The 23971-nt window shown below is 37.8% G+C and overlaps 1 protein-coding gene and 1 long non-coding RNA gene across 5 annotated transcripts; one reads left to right on the forward strand and one right to left on the reverse strand.

Annotated features, from left to right (window-relative positions):
• Positions 1-129: 129 nt before the first annotated feature.
• On the reverse strand, positions 130-17617 carry CBLL1 (Cbl proto-oncogene like 1). 4 transcript variants are annotated; one of them, XM_027539656.1, is made up of 6 exons: positions 17514-17617; positions 12602-12769; positions 9308-9405; positions 8834-8917; positions 7771-7844; positions 130-4383 (listed from the first exon to the last, which is right to left on the reverse strand). In XM_027539656.1, the coding sequence occupies exons 1-6, from the start codon at positions 17524-17526 to the stop codon at positions 3345-3347; spliced, it is 1476 nt and encodes a 491-aa protein (XP_027395457.1). In that variant the 5' UTR covers positions 17527-17617; the 3' UTR covers positions 130-3344. The 4 variants fall into 4 exon arrangements, with proteins under 4 accessions (XP_027395457.1, XP_027395456.1, XP_027395455.1 ...); XM_027539655.1 differs by having other exon boundaries at positions 9308-9408; XM_027539654.1 differs by lacking the exon at positions 17514-17617 and adding an exon at positions 16884-17491.
• LOC113891527 lies at positions 17561-22355 on the forward strand. The gene is made up of 2 exons (XR_003510787.1): positions 17561-17641; positions 17791-22355. It is a non-coding gene; the product is annotated as an uncharacterized LOC113891527 (long non-coding RNA).
• The last annotated feature ends 1616 nt before the right edge of the window (positions 22356-23971 follow it).

The following is a 23971-nucleotide window of genomic DNA, read 5'->3' on the forward strand; positions in this document are numbered from 1 at the left end:
GCCTAAAATTTCAAATGGGAGATGAGGAAATTAAAGTTTAATATTAAAATGTTGCTTTAACAATTCTGCCTTAACGGTTTTCCCCTCAAAGTCAGAAAACTGAAGGGGCATGAATCAAAACAAAAAATGTTTGAAAATTCAAATATTTTTATTAGTATTATTACCAAGTATTTTACCTGGCTTACCTCTCTTTCCCCTTTAAGTCTAGTATATCCAATATTGCTTTATTAGATCGTGCATATATTGTAGTACGTAAAGTCTGCTTGGTCTAGGCCACAACTGAACAGATTACAATTACAAACCAGTAAAGAAAAATAAATCCACTTCAGTTAGAATATAGTATGATTATGTCAAGCCTCAATTAACATCAATATACCAATTTGATGGTTGATCTAATAATCAGAAAAGTGTATTTTGGTTTCAGGTACTTGAGATTTTTCCACATACTTTTTTTTTCCATTAACGCTTTTTCAAAAATAAGTTTACATGGTTTTTCCAAAAAGACGTATGAAAGATACCCTTCGAGTACATCAGAACAAAGCCAAAAGCAGCTCTGTATACTTCATATCATAAAATGACCTATTTCAAGTTTAAAAATACGGTCAAATTATCTTTTCCATTTGCGTTTTAGTGTTAGTCTCTTATACAATAACTTGAGCAAGTGGTTTTTTACAGGGCAAAATGAATATTAAGTAGTTTCTTACAATCTTTGCAACTGATAATTTTCTCCAATACTATATATTATACTCTGAACAAGCATGCCACTTTAGAAATACTAACGTTCACCTTGCTGGTTTTAATCTCCCAAAACGTGAAATTTTGCTGTAAAAGTTGTATCGACGTGGAAAATTCTGCAGTCTCCCAAATGTGTCATCATTAGGTAAAAACTCACCTAGGCAAAATAGTATTTATGCTTTCATTTTATTGTTTTTAAGAATTAAACTGCCACCTCAGTAGTCTTTTAAGAGCAATATAATGAAACATACATACATTTAATTTAGACTTACGTCCATCATAGCTTCAAAGGCTTCCCTGAAATAAGGCTGGGATTCACATCTTTTTCCTTAAGGAAAGAAACACTAACAGTAATTTTGTTATCCTTCTACCCACCCACCCTCATTCAAACAATAACTAGATGAATTCAAGTCTAACACCATTAAAAAAAAAAAAAACTGTCTGCTACAACACATTCATCTGAACTGCCTCCCTGCATAACACATATTTCTTAAACCTAACCAAATATTTTAAAGCCTACAAGACTTAACATGTGGAATTTTACCGTGATAACATTTTTTTGTTCAATACATTCTAGTGAATTTCAATTAAGTCAGGTGAGCTCTTCATAAATAGCTGAGAAGCTTTAAAGTGAGTTTTGTTATTTCCTATTACATGAAACCAAACTATTGGTACTGAATTTTCAATAATATTTTAACAGCTCCTAAAAAGGGCCATTAAAGGTAATCAAGTTTGCACCAGTCCAAGTACCTACAGTAATATGATAGACACACTCACCACCATTTCACACTATTTCACTCCTATGCTTCTAATAACAATTTCTCATTAGAAACACCACATTAACACTGAACTCTCAAATTGCTAGGTGTGAAAAATCACGTACTTTCACTTAAAAAAAAGTGTATTATTTTCAGCTGGTCATGGTTGAAAGGGCCATTTATATTATTTCAGCTCTAAATTTATAGATGACTTTGTATCAGTTATCCAAAGTGAGAAACTGCTTTGCCTGTTTCTGACAGAATTAAATGGTAAATTAGCCATCAGTTCACCTCTTGTCAAAAAGAAATGTTCTAAATTTATACACTATAAACTATTTAATAATAAACGGTATCTGTATACTACACATTTCATGTTTATGTTATGCACCATTTTGGGGGGGGAGGAAGTACTTCACAGGGGTGTATTCAAAGGATATATAGTAATATCCCAAGAATGTTGATTTATACATATGAATTCTGTATAAACTGTAAGTGGTCATCTTAGCTGGACTGTAACAAGCCCCTATAATGCAAAAGCTGACTCCAAAGGCACCTTATAATGCATTGAAATTCACAATTTAGACATTACTTTTCTCTTCAATACAAAATCATCTGGTAGTCTTCACTGTTGACTCTGCTAAAAAAATGTTCCAAGTTTTAGACTGCTTAACCAATAAAAGAAACAGGAAGTCAGTAATAGTTAAGTTAGAGAAAAACACCTTATCATACAGTAATGAAACCTGAGCAACGCAAGTATGTGATTACAAGAACATCCTTCATTAATACAGTATTCAAATTCCTCCATGGCATTCAAATTATACTTTAAAACCCAATAAACAAGAATCCACTTAAGTACAGGATCAAATTCTACCATGAAATGAGGAATTACATAAAGCCTATTCAGCCCTAAATATTTAGTTTCAGACAATGAGCAGAGAGGAACACACTTCATCTAAAGAATACCACTTATACAGTTCTATAAAATGTTACTTAAGGTTAATTAAAGTGTGATGCATCATATGACTCCAACCATTCGGTAAAAAGCATTAATGAGTAACAGCATCCCCAACAGCTTGGAGCCTACAGAGTTGATTACTTTGGCCCTATCTTTCCAAAAATACAAGCAATGCCTCTTAACATTACAGACATAAATATTCTTAGTACTGGAATTTCAATGTATTTTGGTGCTCCTGAGGCTGCCTATAAATGAAAAGGCATCCAAGTGAAGTGCATTATATACCTAATATACCTCAAAATTTCAGTGCCTAAAATGTGAAATAATTTTCTACCATTTAACAGTCTGCCTTACAGTAAATTTCTATTAGATTTTTACTTTTAGGATTTTATTGTAACTTTGGGAAATTAGTGGTAAAACATATGGTTTAAAAAACAGTATGTGGCTGCACTTAAGTTCACATAAAAATAGCATTTTTACAACCATATTGAAGTTTAATCCTTTTACACAGGTTAACAAAATGTATCACAAGAAAAACTTAAACATTGGGTTTAACAAAGGACGTACTTTTGAAAGTGTAACAATGGAAAAATGTTTTCAATTTTTTTTCTTCTTACAAATGGTTACCTCTGGGTCAATTTACCACACTAGGGGAACAAAGTTCTTAAAATATAGCTGTGCTCAACTGAGCCACTTAACTGCACTACAGTATAGTACTTGAAATCAATCCTAAGGTCAAGATTTAAAACCATTTTAAGAGACAAGACCCTAAGTGTTGTATAGCCACCTCAGTAAGAGGCGCTTTTCCTTCCCCGAACAGTCAAAGCTTAAAGAAAAGATTGACTATACATATAAGTTTTGTTTCCTCATCATATCATCAGTTCAGAATACTATTATCATTGGTAATACGGTCTATATCTTGTCTGATCTGGATGATGTGGTCCAGGTAGTGGGGTTTGAGAAGGCGGACCCTGCATTCGTGGAGGAGGAGGTGGCCCTCTTGGTGCAGGCCATATACCAGGACTCATTCCCCCTGGTTGTGTAAATGGAGGGCTCAGAGTTCCTTGATCTTCAGTGAACTGGGGTAAAGAGTTGGGGTTGTAATGGTGAGGAGGGGGTGCAGTTACAGGTGGACCACCATGTTGAGGTGGGGGAGGTCCTGGAGGAGGATGATTCATATAAGGTGGCATCTGGGCAATAATATGTCCAGGGGGAGGGGTAATTGGTGGTGGAGCAGAGGTCATTGGTGGAGGTGGAGCTTGGCTATACACCAAGTGAGGAGTACCTGCGGCCTGGGGAGGATGTGGCATTGGATGGCTTATTGGTGGTGGAGGAGGTGGGGGTGGTGCATAATGTTGCTGTGGAGGCATAATATGATGAGGGTGCGAGACCACTGGTTGACCCTGATATTCAGGATGATGGTGAGCAGGTGCGGGGGCAGGAGGTGGTGGTTCTCTAGCACCTGGATTTGAGTCATCCTGAATAGGGACAGTTATTAAATTGCTGTGTTTTCTTGTTGAAATACGAAAGGTTTCCTGACTGACTGAGCGAGGTGGAGGTGGAGCCATGGACAATTCAGCTGGAGGAGCACGAATATCCTCATGTGGCTGATTATAGTGCTCGTGGGGCACATGTTGCAAAGGAGGTGGTGGCATCATGATGTGCTGCTTTGGCGGAATATGGCTCATATGGTGCTTGTCTGGCGGCATGATAAAACGATCGGGGATTTCAGCTGGTGGTGGGGCAATAGGAGGAGGATGAACATTTTCAAGTGAAGCCCGGGTAACAGGTTTTCCAGCTCTCATATGGCGGTGGTTGATATGAGCCTGTAAGTCTCTCTGAGACAAGTATGTTCTCTTGCACCCTTGAACAATGCTACACATGAAGAGAGAACCTCGTGTACACTGCTCAATTCGCTGCACAGGATCACTACAGCTAAATTAGAAGGGAAAAAAGTTTGATTTACTAAAAATAGACTATAAAAACAATGCACTAAATTTCAAAGATATGACTAGTTTTAAATTTTATTATGGAAAACTCTGCAAAAAGTTCACAATTAAAAGTTATAGTTAATGTAAGTGAACCTTTAATCTTTTCCACTTTATGGTCTGTTTGCTATTAAGCATCAGCATTTCTGTCAACATCAAAACTCTTAAGAAAAAAATTTTAAGTGTTTATAAAACAGAGTATGTTTGAAGCAAAACCCTTTTCTTACCAAGATTTAGAATTTATCTGATTTCACAAACAATTCTATGTTTTGAATCTGTGTGCAAAAACCCCCAAAACTCCAGGAAGGGCAAACCAAAGGATCTTGTCAGAATCACAAAATGCAAACTTGTAGAGTATTTATTGACCAGTAAGCAATTTTCTGAGCAAATAATACTAAGTAGAAGATACTAAGTGAAAGGTGTTGCAAGAACTACAAAAATAAACAGGATCATCCTAACCATCAAGGTTCTTAATATTAAACAATATTTTAAATTCAAACCATGAATGCCAAGAGTCCTTTCAAGGAGGGGGGTCTTCCTGAATTGTCAAATTTACTAATACGAAGTATTACACACTCCTACTTTTCTAAATTATAAACACTAAATTTAACTCAATTATTTTCTTAATGAGTCAGGGTCAAATTGTAACTATTCTTCTTCATTCACTATTTTTTAATACACTTTTGACTTTAGAAGGCTTCTTGAAACAACAGAAAGACTGAACTAGGAATTGGAACTGGGATCTAGTATATTGGCTCTGAGATCTTGGAGAAGTTATTTAAACTTTATTTCTTTATCTGTAAAATGGGTTATAACATCTAACCTTAACTCATAATGCTTTTATATAGACTTCATCCTAGTTAAAAGACGCTTACTCCTTGGAAGGAAAGTTATAACCAACCTAGATAGCATATTCAAAAGCAGAGACATTACTTTGCCAACAAAGGTCCGTCTAGTCAAGGCTATGGTTTTTCCTGTGGTCATGTATGGATGTGAGAGTTGGACTGTAAAGAAGGCTGAGTGCCGAAGAGTTGATGCTTTTGTGTGGTATTGGAGAAGACTCTTGAGAGTCCCTTGGACTGCAAGGCGATCCAACCAGTACATTCTGAAGGAGATCAACCCTGGGATTTCTTTGGAAGGAATGATGCTAAAGCTGAAACTCCAGTACTTTGGCCACCTCATGCGAAGAGTTGACTCATTGGAAAAGACTCTGATGCTGGGAGGGATTGGGGGCAGGAGGAGAAGGGGATGACAGAGGATGAGATGGCTGGATGGCATCACTGACTCGATGGACCTGAGTCTGGGTGAACTCCGGGAGTTGGTGATGGACAGGGAGGCCGGGAGTGCTGCGATTCATGGGGTTGCAAAGAGTCGGACACAACTGAGCGACTGAACTGAACTAGTTAAAAGAACGTTTGAAACATCAATGAAACAGTGAAAATGACAGGACTTAATGATTAGTTAAGCACTAAACATGTATAAGCTATCATCATTGAATATGCAGGCCAAGTCATATAACCTGTATCAAATGGCTCCATATTCTTGATTTTGAGTGGTGGTAGTGTTCCTTCCTCACTGAAGGCTGGTACTACTACTTCATACTTAGAAGGCCTCCCTTTAGTGGCCATTTGGCACACTTCTAATTTTTTGCTTCTAATTTGCTGTAAACTCTGAAATAGCTCCACAGTAACAGGATTGGGAGGTGGGGGGCATTTCTTTGGGTGATGCTTAAGCATTAGTATATAATATTTACATTAATTTGGGTTGTCATTTCTTCACTTTCTGACCCAGGTCTGTTAATCCAGATAAGCTTATGTTTTAATATCCCTAACAGCCAACCAGTGATATGCCTACTGAAGTTACACTGAAAAACTTGAAAACTAAATTCCCTTTTAAATATTAACATCAAAACACTTACATAAAAGAGAAAACCTTCTGGTGTCCTCTACGTGGTGTTTTACAACATCCAAAATCCCTTATCTCAATGAGGCAATCAAATTCACTATAGAATTTAAGTGGGTGTACACTGTGTTGGAAAATTAGGCACTACAGAAAATGAGGCAAATAGTGAATATGCACTTTCAATTTCCTAATTCTTTTGAATTATAATTATATTGAGAAAATATTCTTTAAACTCACACTATAAAATTAATGTGACTTTAAAGGGCTAATAAAATATGCTAAGAGAATTAGTTCTTACTGGTTTGTTAATGAATCATTCATTCTCTCCCACAGATGCCAATCTTCCTACACCATAAAAGAAAATTATCCCTTACAACTGTCCATAATTTTGTTATCAACTAATACTACAACCCTTGGGATAGGTTCTAACTTAGGTTATAAGTGACCTAGAAAGCCTACAGTTGTTCCAAAGAAGTTTCTCTCAAAATTTTTCTTAAATCTTCTATCAGGGGTTCTGAATTGATATAAAAATTCATAGTTTATTCTGGATCCTTTAAGACCATTCCCAAACAGATCACTATTGATCAACACCTCCCGATGATCTTAACGTGTCTGAGCCTGTCTTAGAACATGAAGGTGTTCTAAGATGTACTCAAGACATAATCAGGGGAGAAAGGCATTGAAACATGTAAAATATCATGTATGAAACGAGATGCCAGTCTAGGTTCGATGCACGATACTGGATGCTTGGGGCTAGTGCACTGGGACGACCCAGAGGGATGGTATGGGGAGGGAGGAGGGAGGAGGGTTCAGGATGGGGAACACATGTATACCTGTGATAGATTCATTTTGATATTTGGCAAAACTAATACAATTATGTAAAGTTTAAAAATAAAATAAAATTAAAAAAAAAAAAAGACATAATCAGATTTGAAGTCAATAAATAAAAGTTTATACTTACATAGTACTTGCTATCTGCTACTCATTTACTTCTAATAATAACCCAGGGAGGTAAGTACTATTATTAGCTCCATTTTACAGATAAAGAAATCGTCTATGTGACATAGTTAATAAATCACAAAACAGAGATTTGAATCCAGTAATTCTAATTCCAGAGTCTTTGCTCTAAATCACTACGTGATACTACCTCTCTAGCATCCCATTAAAATGAGAAAATATTTTAGGTTTACAATGCTAACTTTGTGATGTATTTATTATTGTTATTTTGGCCAATGTGAATTAACTGATAATAGCTAATTAGCCCTATCCTAAGGAGAAGGTTATAGTCAACTCTTGGCTCACAGAGAAACACTAGCCAGGTCTACACACTTGACATCTTGCCACTGGTCTATATCATACCCTCACCTTTAACCTAGATCATAAATCATTATATCACAATCCTTATTATTTAAAAATTTAATGATGATCTTACCCCGGACACATCTTATCTCCCTTTTTTTCATGTAAAATAGCACAGTCATAGCAAAACACATGCTTGCATGGAATCTGCGAACAGAGACACGTTACAGTTAATATTCTAGAGCAAATTAAAATACTTCGATAAAAAGCAACAGTGAGTGCAGTGACCTAGACATAGAAGGCACTTGAGAACTGTTGGTTAAAATGAACATTTATTAAGTACTAATTACATAAAAGCAACAGTTAACCTTTTTCAGTCACAAAGCTCTTTGTGAGAATGCAATGAAAACTTTGGCCCTTTCCCCAAAAAAACATATATATGCACATTCATGGTCCCTACAGGTTAAAAGCTCCTGAAGAATACTGTACAATGTTTCACCTAATCCTGTTATCTCCAGGAAGTATTTCATGGCAGTGAAAGAACAAGTATCTTCTACATTTAATATAAGCAGGCTTCTTCCCTGGTAGTCTTAAGTTAATGAACTTACATATATTTAAAAATAAATCAGAAGGACACAGTAAAATAATGTTACACTATTTTAGAACTCATAATTCATTACTGTTATTTAGTTATGCCACACAGCAAAGCAACAGTGCAGAATCCACAGCTTCTACCACCACAGATTTAACAGTAAATTCAACTTTTTCCAACAAAAATGTAAAACTATCTTTTTATATTATCAAAATTACTATAAAATTACAGTTGGGGCTGTATTTTAAGTGCTTAGAATTCAATACTCAGAAATCATAAATAATATTTAATTCAGTTCTATATTAAAAATTTTAGCCTTTAGAAATACTGATTTTATTCTATTAAAGAAAAATTTTTTTTTTCCTTAAGGATCAAACCATCCAAAGAAATTAGTTTCCTTAATTTTTTACAAGCAATCCAAGAATCTGTCAAGATAATTCTTTAAATGCATATTATCCCCAAATGTTCCTTAGCTATTTTATACTTATTCGTTATAAACTTTATTGTTAAACAATAATAAATCTATCTACTTAAATTTCAGAGTCCTCATCTCTACACAAATATATAAATTTATAAAAACAGAATTTAACTTAGTTATACTTACCATTCGCCCATAAATTTTAATAGGTAATCCACATTTGTCACAGAAATGAACTGGAGTATCATCCTTTTCACCTAAGATGTTTATCTGTTGAAATAATTAAAATTTCCTTAAGCATTTCTAAAAATTATGTCTATAAATTACACAATGAATTAGTATAAAAGTTACTAAAACAATTAGAAATGAAGATCTCTTGATATAATTCCCACATATGCCACATTATTTGGGCAACCATCAGTTTTGGGTTTTTTCCCCCTTTGACAGTGTTATTACTTATTGATTTTACTTGACATCACTGAAAATTACTTCAGATTATTTTTGGAAACAGTGAAATAGGGCATTAACAAACGATTTATGGGTAATGAAAGATATAATTATAATAAAAGTTCGCACTATTCTTTATGCAATCTAAATTGTCCTAATAAAGTATTTAAAATATTTCATTGTTCTAATAAATTTTTTTATTTTTACTTATACCTGAAAGTCCCAAAAAAGGTGTCCAGGAAATCTTCGTTGATTTCCAAACAGTTCACCCCCTTTACAGTCATACCGTTCTTCTTCATTATAATCAAATCCTTCTGAGAAAACAAAATGTTACCTATTAACTTTTTACATCTCAAATTTCATTTTGGAAATACAGGTACATAGACCTGTATTTTACATGGACAAAACAGACCTGTTCACTGACACCTTTCAAAGCTCCTCTAAGAACAGCATAATCAAGTCTTACTAAACAACTGCTAGAAATGATCCTGGGACCCATGCAGTCCAATTCTCATGCCTGAAAATATTGCAGTACTGGAGACCATAACAACACACAGAAGCGGAGCTAGGAAGGGACCTCTGCTCTCTTCACTCCTATTCAAGGGCTCATATTAACCCACCAGACTATTTCTGGTATAAAACTACTAATAATTATCATCATGATTATTACACAAGATACTGATTGTCATTTATTCTGATAATCTATAAAGGTGATATTACATTGTAACTGGTATTAGTGCCAAAGGATTAACAAAGAATTCTGCAGGCTTTCTTCTTATCACTTAGAAAATTAGGTAACCTCTTCTTCAACTTTAAATTGAACCTGATTTTAGAAACCTCAACATACTCATACTTCATCATTTCAATTAAAACCTTTCTTATTCACCCAAATAGCAAAATTTATATCCTATCTACAAGTCTCCTCCCCTACACTGTATGTATCAATATCAATAAAGTTCAAGATGAAGATCAAATATGCTCAATTTCTCTGACCTGATTAAAAAGTTGATGGCAATCCTCTCATCTTATACAAAAGAAAAGAAAATCAGTGAACAGTCTGATGGGGATTCTAAGCAGAATTCAATTACCTAAAGTAAAGCTGAGAAGACAAATCTATCCCTCCAATATGCCAGGCTTCTCACGACTTTTGGCCCTAGAACTGGTTAACATCTGCAGACAGACACACAGGCACAGATGCAATAATTTCTTGAGGCTGATACTGATACACCAGTGTACTGCTATCTAATTACCTGCAACACCAATGTAGAGTTCTTCTAAGTTACATCTGAGTGACCCTAGGCTCTTAGATGGCCCATTTATATCTTATAAAAGCTGCTGTCATCAAAAACTCAAAATAAGGAAAATTAATTTTTCTACTTATCTAAAACTCAGAAAATTATTGAGCAGAACAAGAGCTAAGAAAATCACCAGTACATTATCATTATCCAGAGTGGTTCAACCTATACTCCCATCATTAAACTATACATATATCTGTATAGATGACAAAGCAGCAGCTGCTGCTCCATCAGTAACCTAGGGTACTCTGTCTTTGGCCTTTCTAGTTTTAAAATGGAGAAGGCAATGGCACCCCACTCCAGTACTCTTGCCTGGAAAATCCCATGGCCAGAGAAGCCTGGTAGGCTGAAGTCCATGGGGTCACTAAGAGTCAGACACGACTGAGCGACTTCACTTTCATTTTTCACTTTCATGCATTGGAGAAGGAAATGGCAACCCACTCCAGTGTTCTTGCCTGGAGAATCCCAGGGACGGGGGAGCCTGGTGGGCTGACGTCTATGGGGTCACACAGAGTCGGACACGACTGAAGCAACGCAGCAGCAGCAGCAGTTTTAAAATAATTTTTTATAACTATACAGTAATGTATAAATAAATTATTGTGTAACAGTAAAACAATGCAAAAAAGCTAAAATCCCCTTCCTAGCCCTTTCCTCTCAGATATCTCTTCATCCCCTCCCACTTCAAGTCACACCCCATTTTTGTTTTAACAACCAAATATATATCCATAAAAGTTCCAAAGCCACGATCAGCAAACTTTATCTAACTTTATCTGCCCAAAGACCAATTAATACTGCCATACCTGCAATTACTCAACTATGCCAATATAGTGTGAAAGCAGCCATGTGTTGGGTGCCCTAAGCTCAGTCATGTCCAACTCCTTGTGACCTCAGGGACTATATACAGCCCACCAGGCTCCTCTGTCCATGGGATTTTCCAAGCAAGCACACTGGAACAGGTTGCCATATCCTACTCCAGGGGATCTTCCCAACCTAGAGATCGAACCCGAGACTCCTGCATTGGCAGGTGGATTCTTTACCACTGACCCACCTGGGAAGCCCGAAAACAGCCAGACAATACGTAAAAGAATGGGCATGCATGTATTCCAATACAACTTTATTGATTAAAAACAGCACTGGATTTGGCCCATAGACCACAAAAACTGTTTTATACTCAAGAAATGGTGAAAGTCCTCTCTAAGGATAACATAAAACCCAGAAGTTCAGTACAAAAGACAAAGAATTGTCAAGCTTCTCTACAATAAAAATTTTATACATAAAATTCAAAAGACAAATTGGGAATATACACAACATATAACAAAAGCCAATTTTGTTAATCTACAAAGAACTCATAAAAATCAAGAGAAAGACAATCAAACAGGAAAAAAATGGGAAAAGGATATGAACAGATAGAGCCTAGAAAAAAGAAATGACCAATACTATGAAAACATACAGCACTACTCATAAATTAAAGAAATGTGTATCAGTACAAAAATCTGTAAAGGATAATAGTACCAATATTGGCGTGGGAGTATCAAGTGACGTACTATTTTTTAAGAACCATTTGACAACAATCTATTAAATTCTAAAATGCATAAATTCTAAATCCACCAAGTTATAAAAATGCCCAAATTCATGCAAAATTTAAATTTCAAAATATACATACTAAGGTGTGTATTCTACAAAATATACATACTAAATAAATAAGGACATTTACTGCAAAATTGTCTCTAACAGCAAAATGTTTTAAAAAAATTGTTAAAGTATGGTACATCCTTAAGTGAAATACCTAAACCCATTTTCTTAAATAAGATACATCTGAATCTACTGAGAAGGCAGAATCTCACATGCATCTTACAAAAAAGGTGGGGGGTGGGGGGGCAGTGATAAAGCAACTATGAAAATGTCATACCAGGGATTATTTGAGGGGGGAATAAAAATGGGAGAACAATTTTACTTTAGTATTATGTTTTCTGCGATACTGTTTAGATCTTTCTAAACAATAGATAGTATTACTTTCAACAACAAAAGAAAATAAATCAAAAATATTTATAAAGGGATAGAAAGTAAAATATGCCAAAATGAGAAGTCAAAAGACTGAAGAAGAGAATATTTAAGATAAAAAAGGAGGTGGCTAAAAGTAAATAAAATCACATGGCTTATTTGGTGGAATCAGATATAAAAGAAAGACTTTTGGACCTGTTAAACACATTACCTTCATCACCAGCTGGAGCCTTTGCAGGCATCCTGTTTATAGTCCTTGGAGTTCGAGGTGAAGCTTTGGCTTTGTTCCCTTGTTTGGAGATGAGCTTTATAGGAATTCGTCTTCGAACATCAAGACCACCCAATGATCCAGAACTATTAGTGCCTTGTAACTCATTGTCTATGTTAGGAAAAAAAGTTGTAATTTCTTTTAGGTTTTCTTTTTGAAGGTTATTCTGGCACAGGTATTAAAGCAATATACCCAACATCATGAAGGGCTCAGTATCTGATTTTAAATACTAGGCTATGTAAGTTCAAGTACCAATTTTCTCTATTCTGGATAAACTCTTAAAGCAATGCTTTTTAAGACATGGAGCCCTTTAAAAAGTTGACAAAAGCTATAGAACCTCTCCCTAAGAGGATGGACAATAAAATTTTCCATGTAGTTCCAGAGGGGTTTATAGAAACATAAAATCCTTCATCAGCCTAAGGTAAGAAACTGTCTAGCAACTGTAAGATTTTTTTTTAAAGAAGGAATAAAAGGTAAAGAAAGAACAACAAAAAGAAAGAAAACCATCATTTCCATCAAGCATGCAAAGTAGGCACTCAATGAATTTAGTAATCTGCATCTACATCCGGACAATCAATAAAACTGGAAACACAAAACTAACACTGACAATGGTAGAATTAAATCAATAATACCCTGAAAATGAAGTTAGTTTCAGGGATGTGATTATCCTCTTCGGTATAAAATAATTTTTCTAAGAAGCAGTCAGGAATATACTAAAAATTACCACACAATTTAGTAGTAAACACACACACTAATGTACTATACCATTTCTAGATGCACAGGTTTCTGCGCTGTTCTTAGTCAGCACTGTAATGGTAAATTATGGGTGAGGAGGATGCAAGACTTCTGTACTTCAACTAGGCCTACACAACTGACACTTTCTATGTCTCTGTTACTAGCTTATGAAATAAATTTACTCATATCCAATGAGTAATACGAGCATTATTTCATAGAACTGACTCTATTTTAAGATTAAAAGCCACCTTTTTTCAAGTCCATGATGACATATTACAATCCAGAAAATATCTACCTTTATCTGCTAAAAACAGAAAGGGAAATGTCCTGAAGTGGGAAATGCAAATAATTTAAAACAGTAACATTTTAAACATGACAATTAGCGAACAACGCTATGTAACTGCCATTGCAGGAGACAGCACAATCAGAGACATAACCAAACTATCCACATTAAATTCACTAAAGTCAAATTTAGAAGTAGTATTCTACCCAGCAGTAATCATCTCCAAGAATACTAGAATTACACATCGATTTGCACTCTTTCTCAATAATACACAGAACAAAATTCAAAATCGGTCCTTAATTATTAATTTAAATATCTTTCAGTCTGCTTTCTATTATTATTTTCGTAACAGCTAACCTGCAAAAAAAAAAAAAATCATGGGAATGGGAATACATGGACAGTTGAGAATCTTAAACTAGGATAAATCCATCTTGATTTAACTCTCCATACTTCAACAATCAATTAAATCAATACTTGATTTAACTCTCAATGTATCAACAATCAGATAATGCTTTCATCTGCTTTCACTCTAGTTGGATTTAGTTGCTAAATATCTACAAGCAATGAAGTAGCAAAAAGATAATAATGTATTTCATCTGCTTTGACTCTAGCTGTTTAAAGTACCTACAAACAATGTAATAGCAAAAAGGTATGACAGAATGATTTTTTTTTTGCTTAGAAGGTAATTCCTGATTTTTCAATGAATTAAAAAAATAGCAACTTATCAGAGACAGTTCAATGTTGTCTTTCCGACAGTAAAAGAACTCTGAACGGTTTTTCCTTGGTGAAACAACACTTCATTACTACAAGTCCTTTTCACACTACCCTAGACATCTGAGGTCACAATTATGACTTTCAAGAGCCTACTGCCCTCTAACATCTTGCACCTGCCTCAGACTCCAAGTTCAAGCTGTTAATAGTGACATCACTCTGGGTTTATCTTGGGGCTTGGGAGGTTTTTATTATGAGTCAAAGTATACTTTTGAATATCACAACTAAAAATCCTAAAACCCTAACAACAAAAGTCCTTGGATATTATAGAAAGTGAGAATTAAGGAGGTAACCACTCATATGAAGTGAAATCCACTGTAAAAGGCCTAATACGGAATACTGTATTATATAGGTTTTTAAAAGATTTGTGCAGAATCTTATCTTGAATTAAAGGAATCAAGAAATATTTTTACAAAATTTAGGTTACAGTTACAACTAAGTGCTAATCTTTAGAATGGCTAAAGACTCAATCAACTGTTAATTAGCAGTTTCTTAGAGTAATTTTCTATTACAATACTACAGGATAGCCTTCTTTTTATGACTGACAATTTCAGCACATTCCCAAAACCAGTCATTTTTGCATAACATTCAAGAGTTCCATCAATCTCCCCAGGGGCCTCTTTTAATCCTTTGATATTAGAATTTTCCTTTTGAGATGCCTATCCTGACATAATGTGTTCAATTTACTGGCTATCTGGCACGTCCTCATTTCCCAATGATTTTATTTGTGATTCAATTACCAAACTCACATTTATGAATATCATAAAAACTTGAATATTTTGTAAGGTTTGTAATCACAATCAGTGTACAACATTTAATACCATTTTCTGACACGAAACTGCTAAGGACACTGCCTTATAAGGAAATTAACTAAAAAACAAAAAAAGAAAAGAGGCTCATGCTAAGCAGCAGGGATATCTGAGTAGGAACTATTTTTTCAAGTGGTCAGTTCATTAGTGAATATTTCCATGTTAGGATGACTTTTACTTTCTTAGGCAACTTTTAACTTAGAAAGTAGGATAATAAATACTCAGATACACACCAACCCACATTACAATTTCCTAACATAATAAACTGTGAAAAGTGCTCGACTCCCAATTCCAGTAACAGGCTCAAATGAGAAACATTTCACTAACGTGGCACGTTTGCTTCTCTAACACCAAGATTTCATGGTTTCAATTCCATAAAACCTCCAAATACTAGAGTTCCCTAGAGCCTGCTGCTAGGCCCTCTTCTCTACTGTTTTGCCTTTCCTTAAGTGATCCCATCCATCCTCACGCCTTAAAATCATTCCAAACAAACTGCCCTATGATTTCCACTTGACATCTCCCCTTCTATGTCCCAACAAACACCTCATACTTAGCAGTTCAAAGTCTTGTTGCCAGATTCCCATTTGTTACCTCTACTCCATTTAAAAAAAAAAAAAAAAAGGTATTTTTCTCCCAAGTCCTCCAGTAAAGGACACCACTCAAACTAGAACCCTACACACCTTTCCTTTCTCTCACATGCCTCCAAACCAATCCACCAGGGCCTGAGTTCTATCACCAAAATATTCACTGAATCTGCCCATTCCTGTTTTTAGTAAACCAAGCCACCGTCACTAAACCACGCTTCCCTTCTGGTCTATTGCAACCACTTCCTAAATTTTCTATTTATCTTGCCTCCTTCTCTTACACCATTCTTCATACAACAGCCTATTACACTTTAAAGAGAGATTATGTTCCTCCTCTACTTCTGTTCAATGGCTTCATATTGCACTGAAAATAACACTCAAATCTTTACCATGGACTTCAAAGTCTTGCACCACCCGACTCCTGCCTTCCTTACCAATCTTATCTTAGGGCTCTTTCCCTCTACATAAGTGCAGCTGACTGGTTTTCTCTTCATTTTCCTCCCTCAGAGTCTTAGTACGTGCTATAAACGCTTTCCACGTGATTTACGCCAAGCTGGATTCCTCTCATCCATCAGATCACAGCTTACAAATGTTACTTTCCTAAAAAGACTCTTCTGATCACCATCTCTGAAGCTTCCACTTTCCACAGCCCCATATGTCTTCTTCAAAGCCCTCATAATCTGTATTTCTAAAAACTTGTTCATTGTGCTTTTCCCAATAGAACGTAACTTCCATGAGGACAGGTACCCAGTTCATCTTGTTTACCATTCCACCTCCAGGCCTAGAAGAATATGTGTATATACATACGTGTATGTGTGTCTGTGTGTATATATATATATATGAAATTAAGTGGACAGTTGATGACTGAGGAATCCTAACTAATACTTGATACTGGGAAAAAAGCCTTTTATCACCTTACTAGTAATACGGCTGATACAACTGAACGGAGCAGTATCTAACTCCAAATGCACTCATTCAACATCCAAAAACTGCAAGGAAGCAAAAGACAAAAAACACTTAAGAAAGAATGGAGTCATTCTTACTTGGAGAAAGTGATGAGAATATCTTGATTTTAAGCTCAAGACTGGTGGTGGTTAAGGACCACAGCTGAAGCGCGGGGCATGCTATAGGCTTAAGCAGAAAAGCTGCTCCCGGTATCATTCCAAAAACCATATCCGACTCCCTTCTCCCACCTCTAGTCCAAGAAACACCGGAGAGACAACGACAGGCAGTGACCACCGCAGCACCCGCCCAAATCTGACTGAAACAGCAGGAAGTCTCTAACCCACTCTATCACATCGACTCCCAGCGTAATGAGACTTCCCAGACTCTACCCGCCAGTCCCCATAACGCAGGGCAGAGCACCCCAAATGAGGGGAAAAACTGCCGGCGCTCTGTCCTCTCCGCGAAGCCCGCGCCTCCCGCGGTGCCGGGTCCGGGCTCAGAAGGAGCTGCCGTTGCCGGCACCGAGGCTGTAGGTACCACATCCGAGGGTAGGCCAGGAAGTAGCAGGCCCTCGCCGGACACGGGAAGGGGGTCTGTGACATTCCTTCCTCGCCGCCACACCCCAGTGCTGTAAGGCGAATGTAACCCCTCTATGTTCGCTGGGCGACCCGTCCCCGGCCGGCCAAGGGGGCATGGAACCTGGACCCCCACTGCCTCCGCCTCCTTACCAGTGTGATCCATGATTCGACTCGCAGGGCACAGTGGGAGCGGAAGTCAACCGCGCCGGAGTCGCAGGGAGCGCGTGCGCGGTACCTTCCGGAGCCCGGGAGGCGGAAGTGTGGTCAGGTGAAACCAGGTTGGTTCCCTCCAAAAGTTCCCTTCTCTTGCGTCCGCTAGCCGACTCCGGTGAGGGAGTCAGGCTCAGTTCGGGCAGAGAGAGAAAAAGCGAGTACGCGGGGAGCGTCAGTGTAGAGGCTGCTAAAGGTTCCTCTCTTGTGCTTCCAGAGGAAGTAGCCTTTTAATGTGGAGCGGAGACTGACGGGAACGGGGGAGGGAGAGAGCCGGTAGTAGCCGGAGGACTAAGCTCGCGGCAGGTAAGGCGGCCGCCGCGCCCCGCACCGCCGCACCCCCAACCCCGCGCGGAGCTTTGCCTTCTGGGACTTGTAGTGCCCCCGGCCGGGACCCTGGTGCCGACCTAGCCCAACTGCGCAGGCTCAGCCGTTGGGCTGTCCCCACCCCGGCGGGCGGAGTAACGGTTTGGAATCCCCCAGAGTCCGCGAGCTACGTTCTCCGGCACCCCCGGTCAAGGAAGAGTGTAAACACGCGCGCTCCGGAAAGCGTCCTCCAGCGGGAGGTTGCCTAGGGGACGGTTGAGCTGTGTAAGGCTACCAGCTAGAGAGAAAAGCTCTGTGCATATATGTCTACATTTTGCTTTGCCGTGATGAGCTGCACAGACCCACGCAGAGCTGACTTGGGTATCTACCCCGGTTCCCATCTCTCAAGTTGCTAACAGTTGAAACCCATTTCTAACGCTTGATTAGCATTCATTTTCTAGGGAAACCTCCCCCTCCCCCTAGAACTCCTGTCCTAAGGACTGTACGCGGGGCCAGGTGGAGGACGGATGCGGCGCAGCCGACTCTTAATAAAGGTCAGCGGGGACTCCAGTGCGGAGTAGAGCTGAGGATGGGGAGAGAACGTTAGGGCTGGCCGCGAGGGAGCCGTGAAAAAGGGGAAAGGCCTAAAATGAAGAGACAAGTTACCGCCACGGGCAGTACCTAGTTCCAGTTCTTGGTCCCAAGGGTTGGTGGTTGCTGCAGCTTTCATCGTTCTCAGCCGAAACAAAAGACAAGTGGCAAAGAGTGATTCCTGAGGACCTTCTGGGCCGTCTCCACCTCGCGACCCTGGCGCATGTGTCCACTCCCTTCTCCAGCCCTTCACACTTGATGATCTCGAATGAGTAGAAAGGAGCACAATTAGTGGAAAACACAAGCTGGGGAGTCAAGGGATTTGGGTTCTATTCTTGTCGTCCCTTGGTGACGACATCATTACCTTGTGTTATGCACGCTTTCAGTGCCAGAGTTCCTAGATCAATTAAAGATTATTGTGTCGACCTCTTAGAGAAGCGGTTTCATGGTGCTGAATTCGGAGTCAAGTTATGTGTAGCGATGTGCTCTATCTGTATAGTTAACCAGTGAGAGCTTGGAAGAATAATGATGAGTAATACTGTAAGTGTTCTGTGTTATTTGGTGAATGTTTTGGTGGGATCTTTTAAAAGACTTACCGTTTGTGCAGCTTTATAGACAAGTTTTTAGGTGCATTCACAACTAAGGACAATTGTGATTCAGAGTTACTCCTGCTTTTGTTAAAATGTAAGTTTCTGTATCCCTAAGTGGTTTTCAAGATGCTTTCAATTGCTGGGCATTTTTTGTGTTTTGCAAGTTGGAGGAAACAACCTTTCTTCCATACCTCCCTGTTTCTCTAAATACAATACTGATAATGAAAATCAAGCATTTTCCACCAATTTTGTGTGTAAAAGAAAGTAGTTGTCACCTAGAAAGTGTTTTTTTTTTTTAATTTTTTTTGATCCTCATATTTAGCCTATCAACCATCCTTCAGACAAGGTCAGTTGCATTCAGGGTGGTATGGCCATAAACTCAGTCATACTTCAGATTGATGCAGATCCAGGTTCAGAATAATAATATTAGTGTCTGCTGATGCTATTTAAAGAATTAGAATTTTTTTTAAAAAGTCTTCAAACTGTGTTTTATGTAATTTAATATGTAAGTCAGAAGTTATGTCAGCATTTTATGGTGCTTCAAGTTATGAAAATTTACTAAAAGGAAACTCACATGTTTAGATTTCTTATTGCTAAAATGTTAGGTAAACATTTAAATTATTTGATTTGACCTCGTGCTTTTATGCATTTCTATAGCATCTGTGCTCTATATTCACTTTCCCCTTAACTATATCCTTACTTTACTAGTACAGTGGCAATATGACAAATTAATTTCTTCCTCAAAAATGATAAGAGAAATTGTATGTAACATTTTATTACTGCCCTCTGGTATCCATTGTTGCTAACCTTTGTGCTGTAAGCAGTCACAATTTTACTGAAAGTCAACATTTATACTTAATTTATAGCTTGGTACTGTCCTAAGGTTTATAAAAATGAAACATCATGGTAATGGACAATCAGAAGCACCAAGGTATATATCATATTTTCATCTTATTGACAGACATCTGCTAGTCAGTGCTCTTCAAGGTGTTTTGATGACCTTGCATTTAAATACATAGCACTATTTACTTACAAAAAAATAGGATGTATGTGTCAGAGAGCTTGAGACTCCTCAATGGCAGATCAAGGGCAATAACTTTCATTTCTTTAATGTTTTTTTTTGTTTTTTCCCCTCACTGCAGTCTTATGGAATCTTAGTTCTGGAACCACATATCAAATCCTGCCCCCTGCAGTGGAAATGCCAAGTCTTAACCACATGCTCTTTTAATTGTAACACTGTAGTGCCTAAGACCACAGAAGGAAAAAAAACATATAAATAATGGTTCCTATATGCAGAACCATATAGCCTAGCATTTATAGAAATAATTAAAAACATGGAATTACATTCTGTGTCTTTCAGGAGAATGCAGTGCTACCTACATTCAGAGAAAAGTATGAGCTGAGGGAAGTTAGGTAGACTGACTTTATCTTGATGAACAGGATTGCATTTGAAGGTGAGAAGAGAAATGAAAGAGGCACATCAAACCAGAAAGAGCAAGGTCACAGATGTCATAGCTTCTATAGAGAACAGTGATCAGCTTCACTTTGGTCCATGTTTGGGAATACTGAAAAATAAGGTTTGATTATAGAGAGCCTTGAAAAGAAGATTTCAGAGTAACAGTTCAGAAAGAGCATATAGACAAAACCTAGCATGTTATGTTTATGAAAACAACACAATTCAGCAAGGTAGATTCAGAAACAATGAGCCGATCTTAAGTGTGGGTAGGAGGAAGTCAGTACTATTAACCTGTAAGAACAATTGACCAGGAAGCCTGAGACTCCCTGTGATGGCCAAAATGCCAGCAAGCGCGAGTGATCTGTTAATAAGAGAGCCGATCAGGACAGTGTCCACTAAACGTGAACAAGTTTGATAAGTAGATATGAATAGGAAAGGTAGTGGACTGTAGTGATAGATATATGGACTTGGATGTTAAAAACTGGGTTCTAAGCCCAACACAGCTGTAAGACTTTAGACAGATTACCTAATCTCGTGGCTGGCTAACTTCATTTGTAAAGTGGGAATGATAATAGTACCTACCTGTAGGGCTACTTTGAGAATTAAATATTATTTTCTATCTAAAGCATTTAGTACCTACTGGCACCCAGTAAGCCCTCATAAAATGATAGTTTTTATTACCAGAGTAGTTACTATATTCATTGCTTCATGAGGTGGTTAAGTGAGACAACAATATAGCACCTGCCCCATTATTAAATGAGTGTTAAATGTTAGCTGCAATTTCATTATTGCCTATACATATGGATTGGAGATAGGTTTTGACAATAAGGTCAGTAGGGCAGTTTTAGACCTCTTAGCATACTGATGCACACACCAAGCAAGCCTGATGTTTAGCCAAGGCTCTTTGACTTTTGTTTATTGGAGTAAAGTGAGTGATTGGCCTTCAAGCATCATTAGCAGACTTAACGAACTCCAGCCTCTCCCGGTCCCAGCTTTCTCCTCTCCCTACCAGCTGCTAAAATGGCCCAAACATGTTACCACAGCTGAGCCTTATTAAGTATGGCCCCCAGCTTTCCAAAAACTATCAGAAACGGCAAGAGACAGATTTGGGGAATAAGAAGGAAGCAAGACTACAAGGACTGAACATTACTGATTGAAGGCACTTCCCCACTCTGTCCTTTGAAGCCTGGTGATGTATTTACCCATTTGGATAGGAATGTTTGTTCTAGAGAATCTCTGCAGCCTTCCTTCTCTTCTGAGGACAGTTTTGCAGTGGATATCCTTTCAGCTTATAGGCCTGCTCCTCCCAACCGCTCCTCTACTAAAAGATTCATGTCTTGTTTTTTTCTCTCCACATCTATGTTCAGCTCACATCTAAAAGAATGTTTAGCGGTTTTACACTACTCTGAGCAAACTGTGTCATACTAGTACATGAAAACAGTTTTTTGACAGTAGATTTAACACCCACCTGTCGCTCAGTTGAGAAAAATACTAGGCCTGAATCTGCAGTTCTTACTCCCACCTTAAAAACCTACCTACCCATCAAGGCTTCTGTTCATGTGCCATTTTCCCCGTCAGGGCTTCTCTGACTCATGCTTCCAACAGGTAATATATGTAGTAGAGAAAGAGCATGAGCTTTGGGATGAGGCAAAATGGGGTTCCAATCTCAACTCTTGCTGTGTGATATTGGAAGATTACTCAAGCTCAGTTTCTATGTCAGTAAAATGGTGACAATAACATTCCTTGCAGAATTGGTCTGAAGATCATAGGAGATCCATCTGTGAAGGCTTCTTATTGCTTGCTAAATAACAGGCCCTCAATAAATGTTCATTTCCTTCATTCCTCTTGGTAATTACTGCTCTTTCAGATCTACATTTAAGATAGCACTGTCTTAATTCATATTTTCAAAACATATTTTCTCCAAGTATGCCCCTAGAGGATAGCATGCATTAGTAGTTCATACTTGTATAATATACAGTATTTAGCAGAAGGCACTCACAAAAATATTTGTTTACTTACTAAAGAATGCCATCAAACATAATATGACCCTGTCAAAAAAAATTTAAACTTTTGACCACAAATGGATATGGCAAACAACTGGATAAAACCTTGCAATAAAAAAACAACTGCAGTAGGATGGCAATGACCACAAGAATTGTAAAGAATTAGTGACAATTTATTACACCAATTTTCACAATTCATTCAATAAAATGAGCAAAGAGCATTTAATGCCAGAAGACAACAACCCATATCTGCCAACATGAAATTCAAACAGTACAGTGAGCCTGAGGTTTTCTTGAGTGAGAAAAAAATATATTAAATAGTAATGCATATATGTGGAATCTAGAAAAATGGTACAGTTAAACCTATTTGCAAAGCAAAAATAGAGACGTAGATGAAGAGTACAAACACATAAACACCGGGGTTGGGGGAGGGGGAATGAACTGGGAGATTGGGACTGACATATATATACTATTGATACTATGTATAAGATAGATAACTCATGAGAAAGCACTGTATGGCACAGGGAACTCTATGCTCTGTGGTGACCTGAATGAGAAGGAAATCCAAAAAAGAGGGGAGATATATATTCATATAGCTGATTCACTTTGCTGTACAGCAGAAACTAATACAACATTGTAAAGCAACTATACTCCAATAAAAATTAAAAAAAAAAAAAAAACTGTGTAGGTGTGTGCTTGTTTAAACATATACACGTTTTGTTGTTCAGTTGTTAAGTCATGTCTGACTCTGCAACCCTGTGGACTGCAGCACGCCAGCCTTCCCTGTCCTTCACTATCTCCCAGAGTTTGCTCAAACTCATGCCCTTTGAATCAATGATGCCATCCAGCCATCTCATCCTCTGTCATCCCCTTCTGCCCTCAGTCTTTCCCAGCATTGGGGTCTTTTTCCAGTGAGTCAGCTCTTCACATCAGGTGGCCAAAGTATTGGAGCTTCAGCTTCAGTATCAGTCCTTCCAGTGAATATTCAGGGTTAGTTTCCTTTAGGATTGACTGGTTTGATCTCCTTGCTGTTCAAGGGACTCTAAAGAGGCCTCTCCAGCACCACAGTTTGAAAGCATCAATTCTTTGGCACTCTGCCTTGTTTATGGTCCAGCTCTCACATCTGTACAGGACTACTGGAAAAACCAAAGCTTTGATTATACGGACCTTTGTCAGCAAAGTGATGTCTCTGCTTTTTAATATGCTTGTCTGTGTTTGTCATAGTTTTCTTCTAAGGAGCAAGTGTCTTTTAATTTCATGGCTGCAGTCACTGTCTGCAGTGATTTTGGAGCCCAAGAAAATAAAATCCATCACTGTTTCCATTTTTCCCCATCTATTTGCCATAAAGTGGTGGGAATGGATGCCATGTTCTTAGTTTTTTTAATATTGATTTTTAAGCCAGCTTTTTCACCATTAATTGGTCCTAGCTGTATGTCAGTTGGCGCAGGAGCC

This window comes from Bos indicus x Bos taurus, chromosome 4, assembly GCF_003369695.1.
Source record: "Bos indicus x Bos taurus breed Angus x Brahman F1 hybrid chromosome 4, Bos_hybrid_MaternalHap_v2.0, whole genome shotgun sequence".
NCBI classification, from domain to species: Eukaryota; Metazoa; Chordata; class Mammalia; order Artiodactyla; family Bovidae; genus Bos; species Bos indicus x Bos taurus.